This window comes from Physeter macrocephalus, chromosome 5 (genome assembly GCF_002837175.3).
Source record: "Physeter macrocephalus isolate SW-GA chromosome 5, ASM283717v5, whole genome shotgun sequence".
Lineage (NCBI taxonomy): Eukaryota > Metazoa > Chordata > Mammalia > Artiodactyla > Physeteridae > Physeter > Physeter macrocephalus.
Window position 1 is genome coordinate 49,905,455 of NC_041218.1, and position 15,947 is coordinate 49,921,401.

Here is a 15,947-nt window from a genome sequence, read left to right on the forward strand (position 1 = left end):
CCAAAAATGGGCCGAAGACCTAAATAGACATTTCTCCAAAGAAGATATACAGATTGCCAACAAACACATGAAAGAATGCTCAACATCATTAATCATTAGAGAAATGCAAATCAAAACTACAATAAGATATCATCTCACACCAGTCAGAATGGCCATCATCAAAAAATCTACAAACAGTAAATGCTGGAGAGGGTGTGGATAAAAGGAAACCCTCTTGTACTGTTGGTGGGAATGTAAATTGATACAGCCACTATGGAGAACAGTATGGAGTTTCCTTACAAAACTAAAAATAGAACTACCATAGGACCCAGCAATTCCACTACTGGGCGTATACCCTGAGAAAACCATAATTCAAAAAGAGTCATGTACCAAACATCTTTTATTAAAAAAAAGGTAATTCCCTGGCCTCCAGTGGTTAGGAATCTGTGCCCTCACCGCCAAGGGCCCAGGTTCAGTCCCTGGTTGGGGAACTAAGATCCCGTAAGCCGAGCTGCATGGCCAAAAAAAAAAAAAAAGGAAAGATAGTAAGAAAAAAAAAGTCTATACAAAAAGATTAAACATAAGGGGAGAGAAAGCACACTGAAAATATTAACCAAAATAGAAATTTCAGGGCTTCCCTGGTGGCTCGGTGGTTGGGAATCTGCCTGCCAATGCAGGGGACACGGGTTCGAGCCCTGGTCTGGGAAGATCCCACATGCCGCGGAGCAACTAAGCCCGTGAGCCACAACTACTGAGCCTGCGCGTCTGGAGCCTGTGATCCACAACGGGAGAGGCCGTGACAGTGAGAGGCCCGCGCACCGCGATGAAGAGTGGCCCCCGCTCACCGCAAATGGAGAAAGCCGTCGCACAGAAACGAAGATCCAACACAGCCAAAAATAAATAAATAAATTTAAAAAAATAAATAAATAAATTTATTTTTAAAAAAAATAGAAATTTCAGATCAGAATTGACAGAAATTAGTAGCTGGATATAGACAGTTAAAAAGAAGTCAGATGACTGAAGTAGCATTTCCTGAGACATAGCTCCTGAGAAAACTAATTCTGAGGAGGTCTCTTTTTTTGTATTCAAATAAATTTGAGAAATGATGCATTCTTTGTCCCCCTTTTGGAACTATTCAAAGTACATATTTGCATATTAAAGTAAGCCCTTAAGTTCTTAGATATCTGTTTAACTTTGTTTAACCCAGTATGTATTTGACCACAGAACCTTTAATCAGTTTGACAGACTGGGGGCAGGAGGGTAGGAAATTACTAGGGTAGCTCTCAAATTGAAAGAAGAGCTTCAAGAACCAGGGTTTTAGTGACTAGAATTGAGCACCTGATGCTGCTAAAACACTCTTTTTTGTCTTTATTATCTGCTAGTTTCTGCTGTGCTTTTGCTTGTCAACCTTATTATCTTTTACTGCAGACACTGTTCACATGGGCCTTCAGTAACCTTAGCTTAGCAACCCAGGACAGAACTCTTGGTTTTGTTGGATTTCCTTGGCCCCATGGACTAGGTACTATTTTCCTGAGGATGGGGTACCCTTATTGTGTATGAGCGCAACCCTTTGGCCAGAGAGGCAGGATTTGTTAACAGAAGGAGAATGGGAAACCTTACTGGCCAGAAACAACATAGCTACCACATCACTGTAAACATCCAAAAACATCCTGTAGAAGTAGTGTTCTGAGGAACTGGCCTTGAGAAATGTTGCCGTGGGGTTTCTAGTATATGCGGATAGTAGTAATGTCTTAACTGAGGAAGGGTGTGCAGAAGGAAGAACCAGTTTGGGGTCTGGTGAGAGGAGGACTGGGGGACAAAACATGCTGAGCTCGTTAGATTGGACATTTTTGCATTGGAAGATTTGGGGGCCAAGGGACTATAACCCTGTCTTGAAGTTGCTTAGCCTAGTGCTGTGGATTGTAGTAGGAGTTCAGTAATGCTGAATGGATATGTGGATTGCCTGTGATTAACTTGTCATTTTCACAGATTGGTACAGTTGGAGATGAGATTCATTTTACAGGAGAGGGCTCTAAGGCTCAAAGCAGTTGATTTACCCAAAATACCACTGTCCTGTCAGAACTGGAGCTGGCGCATAGGTCTGGTGTGCCTTCTCAAGGTGTTACGCTCTGCAGGTTGTGCCCTGCTGAGGAGACCTGAATTGGGGGTGAAATTCAGTTTACTCTCCACATGCCAAACTTGGTGTTCTCACCTTCTTCTGTCTGTTTAAGGTAAAGCCTTTTTCTGATTTGGTCACCCAAAGGGGCTGCCTTTTTCTGGGTCATCTGCCCTGAAGGGTACCTTTTTACAGTTCACACAAAGGCACCATCATGTCTCATGCCTTTGGGTTAGAAGAAGATTAAATAACCCTAACCCATTGGCCTAAATCTGGCTTCATAATTAGGCAAATCAGACAACCGTCACTCTGCTTCCAAGTAGTATTATCTTGGGATTATTGCCTTCTCTTGAATCTTGAAGCCATTTCACTTTGTTTTATATTTTCTCATGTTCCACATGCCTGCCCTTCACCCCAACTATGTCAAGACACTAGGTGTTATTTTTATGTACGATGGCATGTGTATATATGGCATGTATAACATATTGGGATTTTTTTTCCTTGCTGCCATGTCTGTGGTTTAAATTTAAGTACCAGTCCGCATGGACTTAAAATCATTTGTTTCTTTCTTTAGCCTATGCTTTTAGTTTAACCAGTTCTTGATCCTAGACCTTGTGCTTTGATCAGTCTCCTTTTTCACCTTAACTCCTAGCTGATCTCTCATCAGAATTTGTGCATTTTTCTTTGGGGAGGCAACTTGGCCTAGTGGAATGAGCATAATATTGAAAATTAGAGGATCCTAGTTTTGAGCCATTTGGCTCAATTGTGTACACTTACTTATTTCCCATTAACTGTTATGTATTTTTTAAATGGAGGTTATAAGACTCTAGTCTTCAATTTTCTCTACATAACTGCATTAATGATTTGTAAAATTCATTATACTGAAGTTAATAGCATCTCATTGAAATACTCTGATCTTTCGGTGTATGTGAGAATCAGAATGCCACCAATTAAAAAATTAATTTTCTTTGGTATTCTAATTAATTTACTTATTTAATTTAAACGTACAGTGGTTGCAAATACTAAACCATCATCGATCTCCAGAACTCTTTTCATCTTGCAAAACTGGAACTCTGTACCCATTCAACAGTAGCTCCCTATTTCCCTCTTCCCCTCTCCCTGGAAAGCCCATCTACTTTCTGTCTGTATGAATTTGACTACTCTGGGTACCTCATACAGCATTTGTCTTTGGGGGACTGGCCTATTTCACTTAGCACAATGTCCTCAAGTTTCATCCATGTTGTAGCATGTGTTAGAATTCTTCCTTTTTAAGGCTGAATAATACTCCATTGTACTTCTGCACCGTTTTACATTCCCACCAACAATGAATAGGGGTTCTGATTTCTCAGATTCTCGCCATTGCTTGTTATATTTCTGTTTTGTTTCAGAGTTGCCATCCTAACGGACGTGAGGTTTTCTTTGGTATTCTTACAGAATAGATCCTGGTTCAAGTACACTGAGCCAGACTTGGAACTTACAAGTTGACTTTGTACTCAGCATACTGAACAAAATGAAGCTGCTGGCTGTGAGTGTAGTCAGGAGGTAGTTTGTATTAAGAGGTGAGGAGGGAGAAGGCTGTCATCTGTGATAGGATGATGTATATGGCTTATTCTTTACTTTCGGGGGAAAAAAAAAAGGTAGGGCAAGAAACATTCCTTTCTGCCATGATTCATTCTCATGAAACCAGGTGAAGAGTTCTCATACCACTTACATCGTCAACATTCAGTAGTTGCCTTTACCACATATTTGGTCTCACAGCATTCAGTAAAAGTTTTGTTCTGTAGGTTTTAGTACTTGAAGTTGACCACAAATATAATAATTTTTTATTACTTCCTATAGGATTGTTTCTCTACTCAATAAGGAAATAGTAAGTGAGATCTAAACTCTGTATAAACAGTAATGTGTCCTTGATCCTCATGCAGATCTGATAATTACCCTTTCTTAATATGATATGCAACATAGAAATGGTGGCAAAAGGGTACTGAATAACTAAGGGGCTGGAAAGAATGGCAGAGTGAACTAAGTCTGGCTTACATTTGGAAGTGCCACCTCTTCAACTATGCCTGCCCCACAATTCCAGAGTCCAGATTCTCAAGGGATTCCCCAGTGGGTTCTGGAGATGATAATTCCCAGTTAGCTGAGTGTAGCTTGTTAGCACAGCCTTCATAATCTTTAGTTTCTTGCTATCCTGAGTTTACCTGGCCTTTTGCTTATTCCTCCTTATTGTCTACCCTCCCTTCTTTGTCAGCCATCACTTCTTTTACCTTCCCCCAAAGTTATAACAGAACTCATGTGAACAATCAGTTCTCTATAAAATAGAGGACGGATGATCGTTATGCTTGTGTTTCTTCTCAAGCAAACTGGAGATGGAGGGGAACCCCAGGGGTTTGTGGAATATGGCAGTGATTGGATTACTCAATTTGGTTTATTAGCCTTGCTATACTTTGTGATTGTTAATGCTGAATGCAAGGAATGTATAGAAAATGTACAGGGAAGTATCTGACTCCTATCACAGAAAAATGTTGCAAATTATGCAACTTGTAAAGAAAGTAAAATAGAAGGATGTAAAGGCTGCAAGCTGCTTAATAGCAGATTTCTTATTTGGCTTTTAAAAATGATTTTTTTAAAGCTGAAAGATACATTATCTGCAAGATGGAGTTTTAAAAATTACATTCTCCCAAGACATCGTTAACTTTCTCCTTGGGCTCCAGATATGTAGCTTTTAGGAGGCTAGAGTTTCATAGCAAATCCAATGTTATGTACCATCTTGATCTGGGGTGGATGTCAGAGAATTGGTTTTGAAAGTGATTTTCAAAATAAAAGCAAACCATTTCATTCTCTGATTTACCCCACCCTTTAAAAACCCCACTCTGAAGGCTTCTTTTCTGCGTTGGTCCTTCTCAAACCAGCCCAGCTCCATGCGGAACATTCTGTTGCTCTTTCAGCATAAGCAGGTCTATTGTGATATTTATCTGAATTCAAACAAGGCTAATTAAAAGAGCTGCTGACAGTTGTTGTGATCTGACTTTGACTGCAGCTTGATGGTCATTATGGGTAAATAATGAACCAGGTCTGCAAATGTAGCAGCTGCCAACTTGGGATAGAAGAATGGCTGTTGCTTCCAATTTAAGGATCTATCGACCACTTCCCTTCTCCCTGCAGATCTTCTGCAGAAAACTAATGTTTTCTGCTGCTGTGTATTGTGGTTTCAGCTGTTTCAGATAGAGCCCATAATTTCCTTCTTTAATATTTAACTTAGGACATTATTAGCTTTCAGAGTTAACAACTTTTCTATTTTGAAGAAGTTCAGCTTTGTCCTTATGTGTGCTATAACTAGCTAACCAGCTGTAGTTTATTTGTATGCATTTAATTTGTATTATGTGGGAAACAGCTAGACTAAAAGAGCAAGGTGCAGCTTTATGAAGATGTTTCAAAATCCTATGTAGATGGGTGTTTTGTTTTGTTTTTAAAGAGATAGATGCATGTCCGTTGCTTCTGTTTTCTTATAGATGGACACCTTTTGCCAAACCTCAGATTTGGGTTTTGTTCACTGCATCAGTGACTTATGAAATATTTTGATACAAAGCTTTATTTATCAGTTCAGAGGAACTGCAGTGACTTTCATTAAAATGCAGTACTGAATATATTGTGACTGCGTCATGAACTTTTCCTTATGCTATTAGCCAGTAGGAACAGGTGCATTAAAGGTAAGAGAAAAACACATTGCATTCATAGATCAATATACTCCCTTGCAGATTTCCCACACTTATAAAATAGAGCGTCTGGATTTAAAAGTCACATTCTAGAATTTAACACCAGCTAGTACTTAACAATACATCCCTAGCATTTGTTCACCTGCCATGGAAAAGGCTATCTGCCTTTGTAAAGGCTGAGGATACAGTGGTGCTTTGTGCATAATGCAGCAGAGCTTTGAGATCTTGCTGGGAGGAAATGATCCCAAACATGCCCCCGAAAGAAAAGTCTTATTTTGAAAAATAATGATGAAAAATTGATTATTTCTCCATGTATTTGTGTCTATGTTTATTTCAGGAAAAACTAACTAAACTTTATCTGGCTCCAGAATAGTGCAGTGAACGTTTTTGCTTTTCCGTTTCCAGCTTGGATAATGCCAGAAATAGTGTTAACAAGGGGTTATGTTATGCTGGCTTATGTTAAACCAGATCACCCCCTAACATGTGCAGAGCCATTCATCTGTGTCACCAAAACCCAGGAGAACATCTGACATGGACTCTGAAACAGAAACAGTGATCACTTACAAATCAAACACGGCACGCTCTAAACTGATTGTGCACGGCAATCTTTTCTAGAAAGGACAACTAATTGAACATGATAAAGTGTAAAGTTAATTAACACCCTTAAATTTGTTGATTACTTTCACGAGATTATATTGTTCGTTGAGTAGCAGCTTTCTGTCCCAGCTGTCGCCTTTTTCAGCGAATGTCGCTGGTAAACAATAGAGACACCATAACAAGTCGTAAATGGTCCCTGTGACAGCAGCCCCTTGTGAGGCTGCATCTGTAGAAAATGATTAGAACAATTGCATTTTAAAGATGGCTCACATTGCAGCCTAAGTCCCATTGGCCCTCTTCTTGATCTCTTTTGATGGCAGACTGGTTAAAACATTTAAGTTCTTTTGAGTAAATTAAGTGATTTACTACGTTTTGCTATATATCAATGAGAGTGCTTTGGTGGCAGGATTTTTGCAGTATTAAAGACAAATTTAACTCGATTGTACTTTTTAGATTTCCATCTCTTCCTTCTCTGGATTTGAAGACTTCTTTCAAGAGTCATAGTATCGAAAGTGATCTCCTTATTTGTGACTTATAAATGGTTACTCTAAGTTACCTGCACTTGCATAATAGTTTTTCTATCAAAACCCTTGGTTCAGCTTCTCAGTAAGGCTAAATTCCATATTTCAGGTCTTTGCTAGTGCTAGGCTAGTCTTCGACACATTCAAGCTGAGTAGATCTACTTTTTGTTATATTTAATTATATTTTTTATAATACCAGGGTAATAACTGTGTAAAATATCTTTCCAATGTATTCTTTCATTTGAGCTTCAAATTAAGTATGGCAAGTGTTTTTATGTCACCATTTTCAGATGGAGCAACCAAGATTGAGAGGTGTTGTAACTGGTCCAAGTGGTGTGACCTTCACTCCAGGTCACTTAACTCAGATCACAAGTTCATTTTTTAAGTCTTCATGATAATGTCTCCATACATGTGCACTTATGCTTATGTATGTTTATTCAGCAATAAGTGAAAATGCCATTATCACATGTGGAGAATCATGCTGCTCCAAAGTTGAGCTTTTTTGATAAGCTAGAAAACATTGTCTTACTATTCTTGGTCATTTTATTAATCATTGATTTCTTCTCTGCCTACCTCCTAAAAAGACAATGAATGTTTATCAGACACATGCTGGATGCTAAGATTCAAACAGCTCATGCCTATAAGGATCTTATCAAGACACCAGAAAAATCATTGATTAGTGTCAGTGCTTTATTAGAGGTATCACTAGGAATGTTATAAGAATAGAAGAAGGGGGTCATGGTCATGCACTGCTTCTCAGAGTTGACCTGAGTTGAGTCTTGAAAGATAAGCAGGAGTTAGGCAAAGAAGAAAGGGAAGGGAATTTCTTACGAGGGAACAGCCCAGGAAAGGCATGGATGCATGAAAAGTCATTGCACATGAGAGCCACTGTAAAGGGTTTCCAGTATGCATTGCATAGTGGGTTCTGTTGCAGGGGGTAGATGAGGAAACCAGAGGAGTGGTTGGAATTCATTGAGAAGAATATTAAAAATGAAATTATCAGAAACCATTTAAGGAGAAAGAAGAGAAAGTTATTGCTTCCTGCAACTCAAGAAGAGGGGGAAAGATACAGTGAATTATGTAGTTCTCTTTTTTGCCGAAACATAAACATTTAAGTAGTTCAGAAAAAATAACTTTTACTTAATGGAAAAATAGAAACTGTGAGACTATATAGAAATGGTGAGGAATAATGAATAATGTCTTCAGCTGCTGGTTACGTTCATGTTAATGCATAACTTAAGACTTAAGCCTGTTTTGGTTCTTCTGTCAAATAAAAATGCCAAAGATTAGGATAAACATAAAATATTAGAATGAGGTTATTAATATTAATATTGACTTATATTACAGGTACAAGGCTAAGATTAGCCAGAAAATGATGTAAAGTGGGAACTGAGTTTTAGCTTAGTTTAACTTGAAAAAATTATCACTGCTTTTGATGTAAAAATATGAAGAACATTGTCCATTACTTCATTTACTGTCGCCTGCATAAAGTTCCAAATAATATTTTAAGCATGTAATTTAGTTCAAGGATAAGTTATGTTTTCCTTGAGACTGCTTTATTTCTCTCCCAAATAGGGTTTGCCAAAAAACTGAGATCTGTATTTGAAATTCATTGTGAAATCTTATGGTTTCATTTTGGTATTTGTTCTTAATTCTGATTTTCAGTTTTCTGATTGTTTTGTTCTAGTAAGCAAACTCAAATCTGTTGTAAAGAGAGGTAGGGTATTATGTACATTTAGATAACAGGCAGAACTCAGTGTCTGTATAAATAGACAAAATTATTTGCTCAGTTCATGTTATTTGAAACCGCTCTGAACACAATTTACAAGTGGATTCATAATACCTGTATTCTTATCAAAGTTTTCACAGACCTACCGACAGTTAACAGTAAGACCGTTACTCTCTGAGAACAATTTCTTATTTGCTTCTTCACCCTTTCTCTTTCTGAGAATGATTATTCTTTTGATGATAGAAGTTGAAAAATAGAAGGAAAGGGGGAATCGAGATACGGTGGTGATTGTCCTCATCCACCTGACACTTGGTATACGACGCTACCTTTTGGCATTTACTTCTGAGTATATGTCTCTTTTTCCTAGTTATATGTTAGACTTTTCGAGGGCAAAGACTGTGTTTTATACCTATCATGACCTTACGTTTTGGACTTTCTGGAATAGTTGTATTTCAGATAGTCTCCTAATACCAGAAAACAGGTCCTAATTTTTCATTTAGAAAATATGCTTATTCCCTGAATCATGGTACCTAGCACAAAGATCTAGCAAGTTGGTAAAGGCACTGAATAGATACTTGCTGCTGATGTTTTCTTCTTTGAACCTCCTTACAACTATGTGTATACCTCTCCTGTAGCATGCATTAACAGTCTTTTATTATTCATCATATTTGTGTTTTCCTTATCTCTTTTCCCATCTCCATACACCCACACCCACACACTGCCACCACCACAAACACTAGTTGTCAAACTCCTTGAGGGCAAGGACTGTTTCTTTGTCATTCTCAGGGTTGAGAACCACTGAGGAATGGATTTCAAATGGTCACATTCCAAGTGCAGACTGTATTTACTGAGCATCTCTTATGTACCAGACACTGGGAATATGGGGTGAATAAGCCAGAGTTGCTGCTCTCATGGAGCTAATTTGCATGTAGGGAATACAGATCAGAAACAAATAGAGGTGTTAATATAAACAGGTGGTAATCAATGCTGTGAATAAAATTAAATCAGGAAAAGGGGACAGAGAGTGGCAGGATGCCATTTTAGATTGTTAGGTTGAGGGGTCAGGGAAGGCCTCTCTAGGTTGAGGGGTCAGGGAAGGCCTCTCTAAAGAGGTGAATTTTGAGAAGAAACCTGAATGAAATAAAGGAAACAAGTCATAAATATCTAGGAAAAGAACATTCCAGGCAGAAGGAAAAGCAAGTGCAAGGCTTTGAGATGGGAACTTACTTGACCTGTTTCAGGAACAGCAAGGAGGCCAGGGTGGCTGGAAAGCAGAGAGTAATGAAGAGAATGGTATGAAATGAGATAGGAGAGGTAGCCAAGGGCCACATCATGTACCGCTTTGTAGGACTTTGGATTTTATATGAGAGTGATGGGACACTTTGGAGTCTGGAGAGTAGGGAAGGAACATGAACTAGATTTATACAGTTGACCCTTGAACAACAGGAGATCTACTTATATGCAGATTTTTTTCAACAGTAAATATTACTGTACTACACGATCCATGGTTGGTTGAATCTGCAGCTGCAGAGGGCTGACCGTAAATAGACTCAGATTTTCACCTGTGCGGGGGGTCAGTGCCCCTCACCCCTGCATTGTTCAAGGGTCAGCTGTATTTTAAAAGGATCCCTCTGGATCCTTTATTCTATGGAGAATAGACTTTGGAGGCAAGAGCTAAAGGGAGATCAGGTAGGAGGCTATTGCAGTAATTCAGGTGAGAGATGGTGATGGCTCAGCCCAAGTAGTGGTGATGGCTAAGGAGAGAAGGGGCTGGATCAGGGACATACGTTATTCATCTATAACCCTAGGGCTTACCATGGGCTTGATTCTTAGTAAATTAATTTTGCTGATTGAGTAAAACCAAACAAATGCAGCATTCTTGTCATTTTCCCACGCTATGATGCTTTTGAAAGGTTTTACAAGAGGTCTTCACTGTAATCTTAATATCACTGGCTATGGACCACTTTAGTATTTCTTTTCTTTTTTTTTTTTTAAGATTTATTTTTTTAGTTTTGGCTGCATTGGGTCTTCACTGCTGCGCTCAGGGTTTCTCTAGTTGTGTTGAGCGGGGGCAACTCTTTGTTGCGGTGCGCGGGCTTCTCATTACAGTGGCTTCTCTTGTTTCGGAGCATGGGCTCTAGGCACTCGAGCTTCAGTAGTTATGGCACGCAAGCTCAGCAGATGTGACTCGCGGGCTCTAGCGTGCAGGCTCAGTAGTTGTGGTGCACGGACTTAGTTGCTCTGCGGCATGTGGGATCCTCCCGGACCAGGGCTAGAACCCATGTCCCCTTCATTGACAGGCGGATTCTTAACCACTGTGCCACCAGGGAAGTCCCGTATTTCTTAATCTGGACCAGCCTGCTTCCATTATTTATAGGATTGGCTCAAGCCAGCCAGTGTTTAGCCAGAGAGGCTAAAATTGTCCTAGAAAAGACAGTGGCTTAGGTAACCAAATAGGAAAGGACTCAAGGCATTATATAGGTGAGGATAAAACTCCCACTTTGCAGATTCAGGTTATAAAGTAGTAAGGCCTTACATTTAAATAGCATTTTATATTTTACAGCATCATATATTCACAGCCACTCTATGAAGAAGTTATTAATGCTTTTCCTAGTTTATACACTGAAACTCAGAAAAGTTATATAATTTGTTTATAATAACAAATAACATAGCCAGCACATCCCAAAACCAGATGTTACATCTCCAGATCCTTTACTGTTTGTTCCATGCTCATAAATTAATTTACTGAACAACTATTTATTGAATGTATCATGCACTGTGACAGATAAGGGAATGCTGACATAAACATGACCCAGTGCTCACCTAGTGAGTGCTTTATGGTGTCACGCAGGAATTGAGTAAGAAAGTCAAAGATTTTAATTTAATAAGGTGTATAAATGCTGTAATAAAATTAAGCACAGGACATATTTTGTTTCTGTATGTACAATTACTAAGATATAAGGTAAAATAAATACTTCTCCCAATATTCTTTCAGCTGCCTAATTGTGTATTCCATATTTTCCCATTTTGGGGAGTGGACCTGAATTAAAATGGCATGGCAATGTAATTTATTGTTTCTTATTCATAGACATCAAAGTATTTATATACAATGTCTTCTGAAATCCATGAGATGTCTTACACAGCTTTAGAGTTCTAGCTTTCTATAGGTTATTTCAAAACTCAAAATGGTTGCATTTATTTTGGGATAACTTAGGTCTTAATTTTACCTTTGCAGTGGGACTAGCCTTGATAGTGTCATATGGTTGAATATGCATGGAAAGTTAGAATTTGGTCCCAGGGAATGCCAAAATTTTAGATTACCCAGTTTAGTCAGACCCTTACATTTGAATGTAGATTATGATAAAGTTGGAAATAATTACACTACCATAATGAGAGGAGGAAGGAGTGGAAATACCACAGACTTCTGAATTAAAAGATGAATTATTCTTTCTTTTGTGGTCTTCTCTTAAGTAACTTATTTCTTCTTTTTGAAGTACATGTTTGAACACGAGAGAAAGTACACCTGTCAAAAGATTAACCAGCTGAGAACCATTGTCAGCATTCATTTTCCTTTAATAAATGACTCTCTGAAGCTATTTAGCAGCCTGTAATCTAGATACAAAGCTATTGACCTATGATGGATAGTGCTGGATTTGTTTGTAAGCTTTGACTTATATCGTCTACATAATTTCTCCAGGTCAGAGCAACAGGATTTAGAGTAAGGTTGGTTATGTGGTTCGAATTAAAATGGCCATAGAAATTGAGCAAAAATAATTGTAAAACATTAATGATCCCACCATCTTGGTGAAGTAAATTAGAAACTAATGAAATGACAGTCACTTAAACTTCAACATTATCAGAATGTTCAAATGACACAGATGAGTTAATTAAAAGCATTTCTTATAATTGGGTTTTTGTACATAGTTCCACAGTGTCTGAAAATATTGTGAAATAATGTAATTTAACCATATGTAAGCATCTCAGGCTTTCATAACACGTGGGCACTTCCTCTACCAACACTGTTTGGCTAACATAATGCTGACTTCTTTTGCTTTTAATAATTAGTTAAAAATAGCATGAACTGTAAAATAGAAAGGCTATTTGGTTTGGCAGTAGCAAAATATTCACAATTTGAATGAGATAAGGATCTCATTTGGCTTTTTATGTATTAAAAACTGTATTTCATTGAATAAATTAAATTCAAAAGTAGGCCATTACTTGCAGCTGTCTATATTCGAATGGCCAGTTTTGATACATAGTACAATTATGGTTTCTTTTTTTTTTTTTTTTTTTTAATTATTTATTTATTTTTGGCTGTGTTGGGTCTTCGTTTCTGTGCTAGGGCTTTCTCTAGTTGCGGCAAGTGGGGGCCACTCTTCATCGCGATGCGCGGGCCTCTCACTATCGCGGCCTCTCTTGTTGTGGAGCACAGGCTCCAGACGCGCAGGCTCAGTAGTTGTGGCTCACGGGCCCAGTTGCTCCGCGGCATGTGGGATCCTCCCAGACCAGGGCTCGAACCCGTGCCCCTTGCATCAGCAGGCAGATTCTCAACCACTGCGCCACCAGGGAAGCCCCAATTATGATTTTTTTATTCCTAGCTGTATTATAAATAAGTTGTAAAGGCAAAAATTGTACTAATATAGCTCTTCCACACACTTTCCTGGTTGTGAACAACAAAACCTAACTTGAAAATTATGAATGAAGATTTCTCTAATGCTAAAAGTAGTAATAATGCTGTCGGTTTTATTTTATAGTTAATAAAAATTTAGATGAGTGAAGTTCCCCCCCACTTCCTTTTTAAGACAAGTCTAGGCCATATTTTCTATGCTGAAGTAGAAGTTGCTTCTCCAGTCATTTCCATTAGTGAACATACATCAAACCTTTGCTAAGGAGTGGCCAAACCAATGTTAAAGTTTATTTCTTCTTCCTAACATATCACTAAGAATGAATTGCCCAAAAGGTGTACAGGCATACCTCATTTTATTGCTCTTCACAAATATTGGGTTTTTCCATTATATTGTATATAGACTGGATAAACAACAAGGTCCTACTGTATAGCACAGGGAACTATATTCAATATCCTGTGATAAACCATAATGGAAAAGAATTTTGAAAAGAATGTATATATGTATAACTGAATCACTTTGCTATACAGCGGAAATTAACATGACATTGTAAATCAACTATACTTCAATAATTTATTTTAAAAAGACAAATATTGTGGTAACCTTGTGGTGTCAGATGATGCTTAGCATTTTTAGCAGTAAAGAATTTATAAATTAAGGTGTGTACATTGTTTTTATAGACATAATGCTATTGCCATGGAATAGACTACAATATTCATGTGACTCTCACCTTATTGCAATATTCACCTTATGGGGGTGGTCTGGAACTGACCCTACCAAATCTTCAAGCTATGCATGCCTGTATAGCAGGAGGGAAAAGAAAAATCAAATAGTATTAGAAAGTGCACATCAGAATAATCAGTCTAGCTAAGCAGCTGTTTTCTTTACCTTAAAGAATCTTTACCTACAAAGAATCTTTCCATCTGAAATGCCTACTTGTTTATGGGAGAAAGAGACAAGTCCCTCTCTTTGTAGATCTCATCTGTACATAGTGTGCAGAGAGCGAGCGAGTGAGCCAGAGACCCCAGATCCAGACTTGTGCAGCTGACCCCTCTGGCTGCTCCCAGGCTGGTCAGGGCACAGGTCATCTTTTTCATATACTTTCTGTTACTGAATAGGTTTCTCAGGAGAATAAGAGATGCATGGGAATAATAAAATCCACATTTTAAATCCCCATGGTATTTCATGATTGTGCCAAAATATTTGAGATGAATGTGGAGTTTGACTGAATCTGTACGTCCCTTTTGGCTTATAAGTAGCCTGCATGATACTTGACATGATACTTAAAATATTCCAAGAGAGGCTTACGTCTGACATAAATATAACTTGGAGGCAAGGTGTGTTCATTTGATGTGAGGATTTTCTCTAATTTTATAATATACTTAAACACTTGAAGAAATGTATCCCTCTTCTTCTGTCCCTTTACCCCCCAAACTATTCAGGTGTGGGAGCTGCTCGGTCTGGGAACCTCACGTTTATGGTGGGAGGAGTCGAAGAAGAATTTGCTGCTGCCCAAGAGCTTCTGGGGTGCATGGGCTCCAATGTGGTGCATTGTGGAGCCATCGGAACTGGGCAGGTAACGTTTGCACAGCAGTGACACTGACTTGATGATGTAGAATCAGCTAATGTTCATTTTTCTTTCCTGACCGCAATTTGATTCCTCCTTACTCTGTTCAATCTATGGATTCTTTGTTTGCTCAGATTTTCTTAAATTAATTTGGAATGAGTTAGTTTTCCATCATTCCTGTTGGAAGTAAGCAGAGATAAGCCAATAATTTTAAAAGACATCAAAAGTTCCATCATTTCAGACTTTGACATATTTATCCAGAGAAATTATCCTTAAAACGGCTTCTATATGAAGTGCTCGTGTTATCTGATTTGCTGTCATCTTCCCTCTAATTTTGTAATTGCTCGCCACAGCTCTATTTGTAGTACTGTCGGGTAGAAGTAACCTATGCACTTTAATCTTTTTCTTAAAAAACCAGATCATTTTCATTAAGAAATGTGTTATATCGATCCTCTAATCAGGTAGAGGTAAATGACTACAATGAACTCTGAAATCAAACTGGTTGTCCCCCTCCCACCCAACACACACACTGTCACTCACTCCTCTTCATGCTTTGTCCTGGTCACTGGTACCAGGTTTATCTTATTCAGGACTTTGGTATGATCTTAGATATATCTGTTGTCTCCATTCCCTTGTCCAGTCAGTCTCCAGGTTCTATTGATTTTTGCTTCAGTGGCTCTCATTGTTGGCTATCTTGGTTATTCCACGCATTACCTGGTTCAATCTTTCATTATCTCACACCTTGTTTAGTGCTCACAGGGCCTAGTAGATCTCTGGATACCAGGTTTACCACTTTGCCAACATTGTAACCAAAACCAACTCCATCAAGATGCTTGTATCATCGTAGGTTTCCCAGTTCTGACACTTTGCATAGATCCCTATTTCGTACCATGTCAAATTTGGACACTAGCTTCCATAGCTCTTGACCCAGTCTTAACTATCAAACTTCTCCTCATTCCTTAAAACCACCGCACATGAGTCAATTTTCTTACTGTTCTCAGGAATATCTCATGCCCTTGTGTATTTATTTTTTTCCCTGCTCTCCTTCTTTCCCGCTCTTGCCTATTTAAATCCTGCCTGGCCTTCTGAGAGATGGTTTC

General features: G+C 38.5%; 1 protein-coding gene across 2 annotated transcripts in view; it reads left to right on the top strand.

Annotated features, from left to right (window-relative positions):
• The window catches only part of HIBADH (3-hydroxyisobutyrate dehydrogenase), a 104,685-nt gene that overhangs the window by 75,657 nt on the left and 13,081 nt on the right, over positions 1-15,947 (top strand). For both annotated transcript variants that reach the window (XM_007129554.4, XM_028489959.2), the window contains exon 5: positions 14,723-14,856. In XM_007129554.4, coding sequence (XP_007129616.1) covers positions 14,723-14,856 — 134 coding nt within the window. The remainder of the gene's footprint in view (positions 1-14,722; positions 14,857-15,947) is intronic.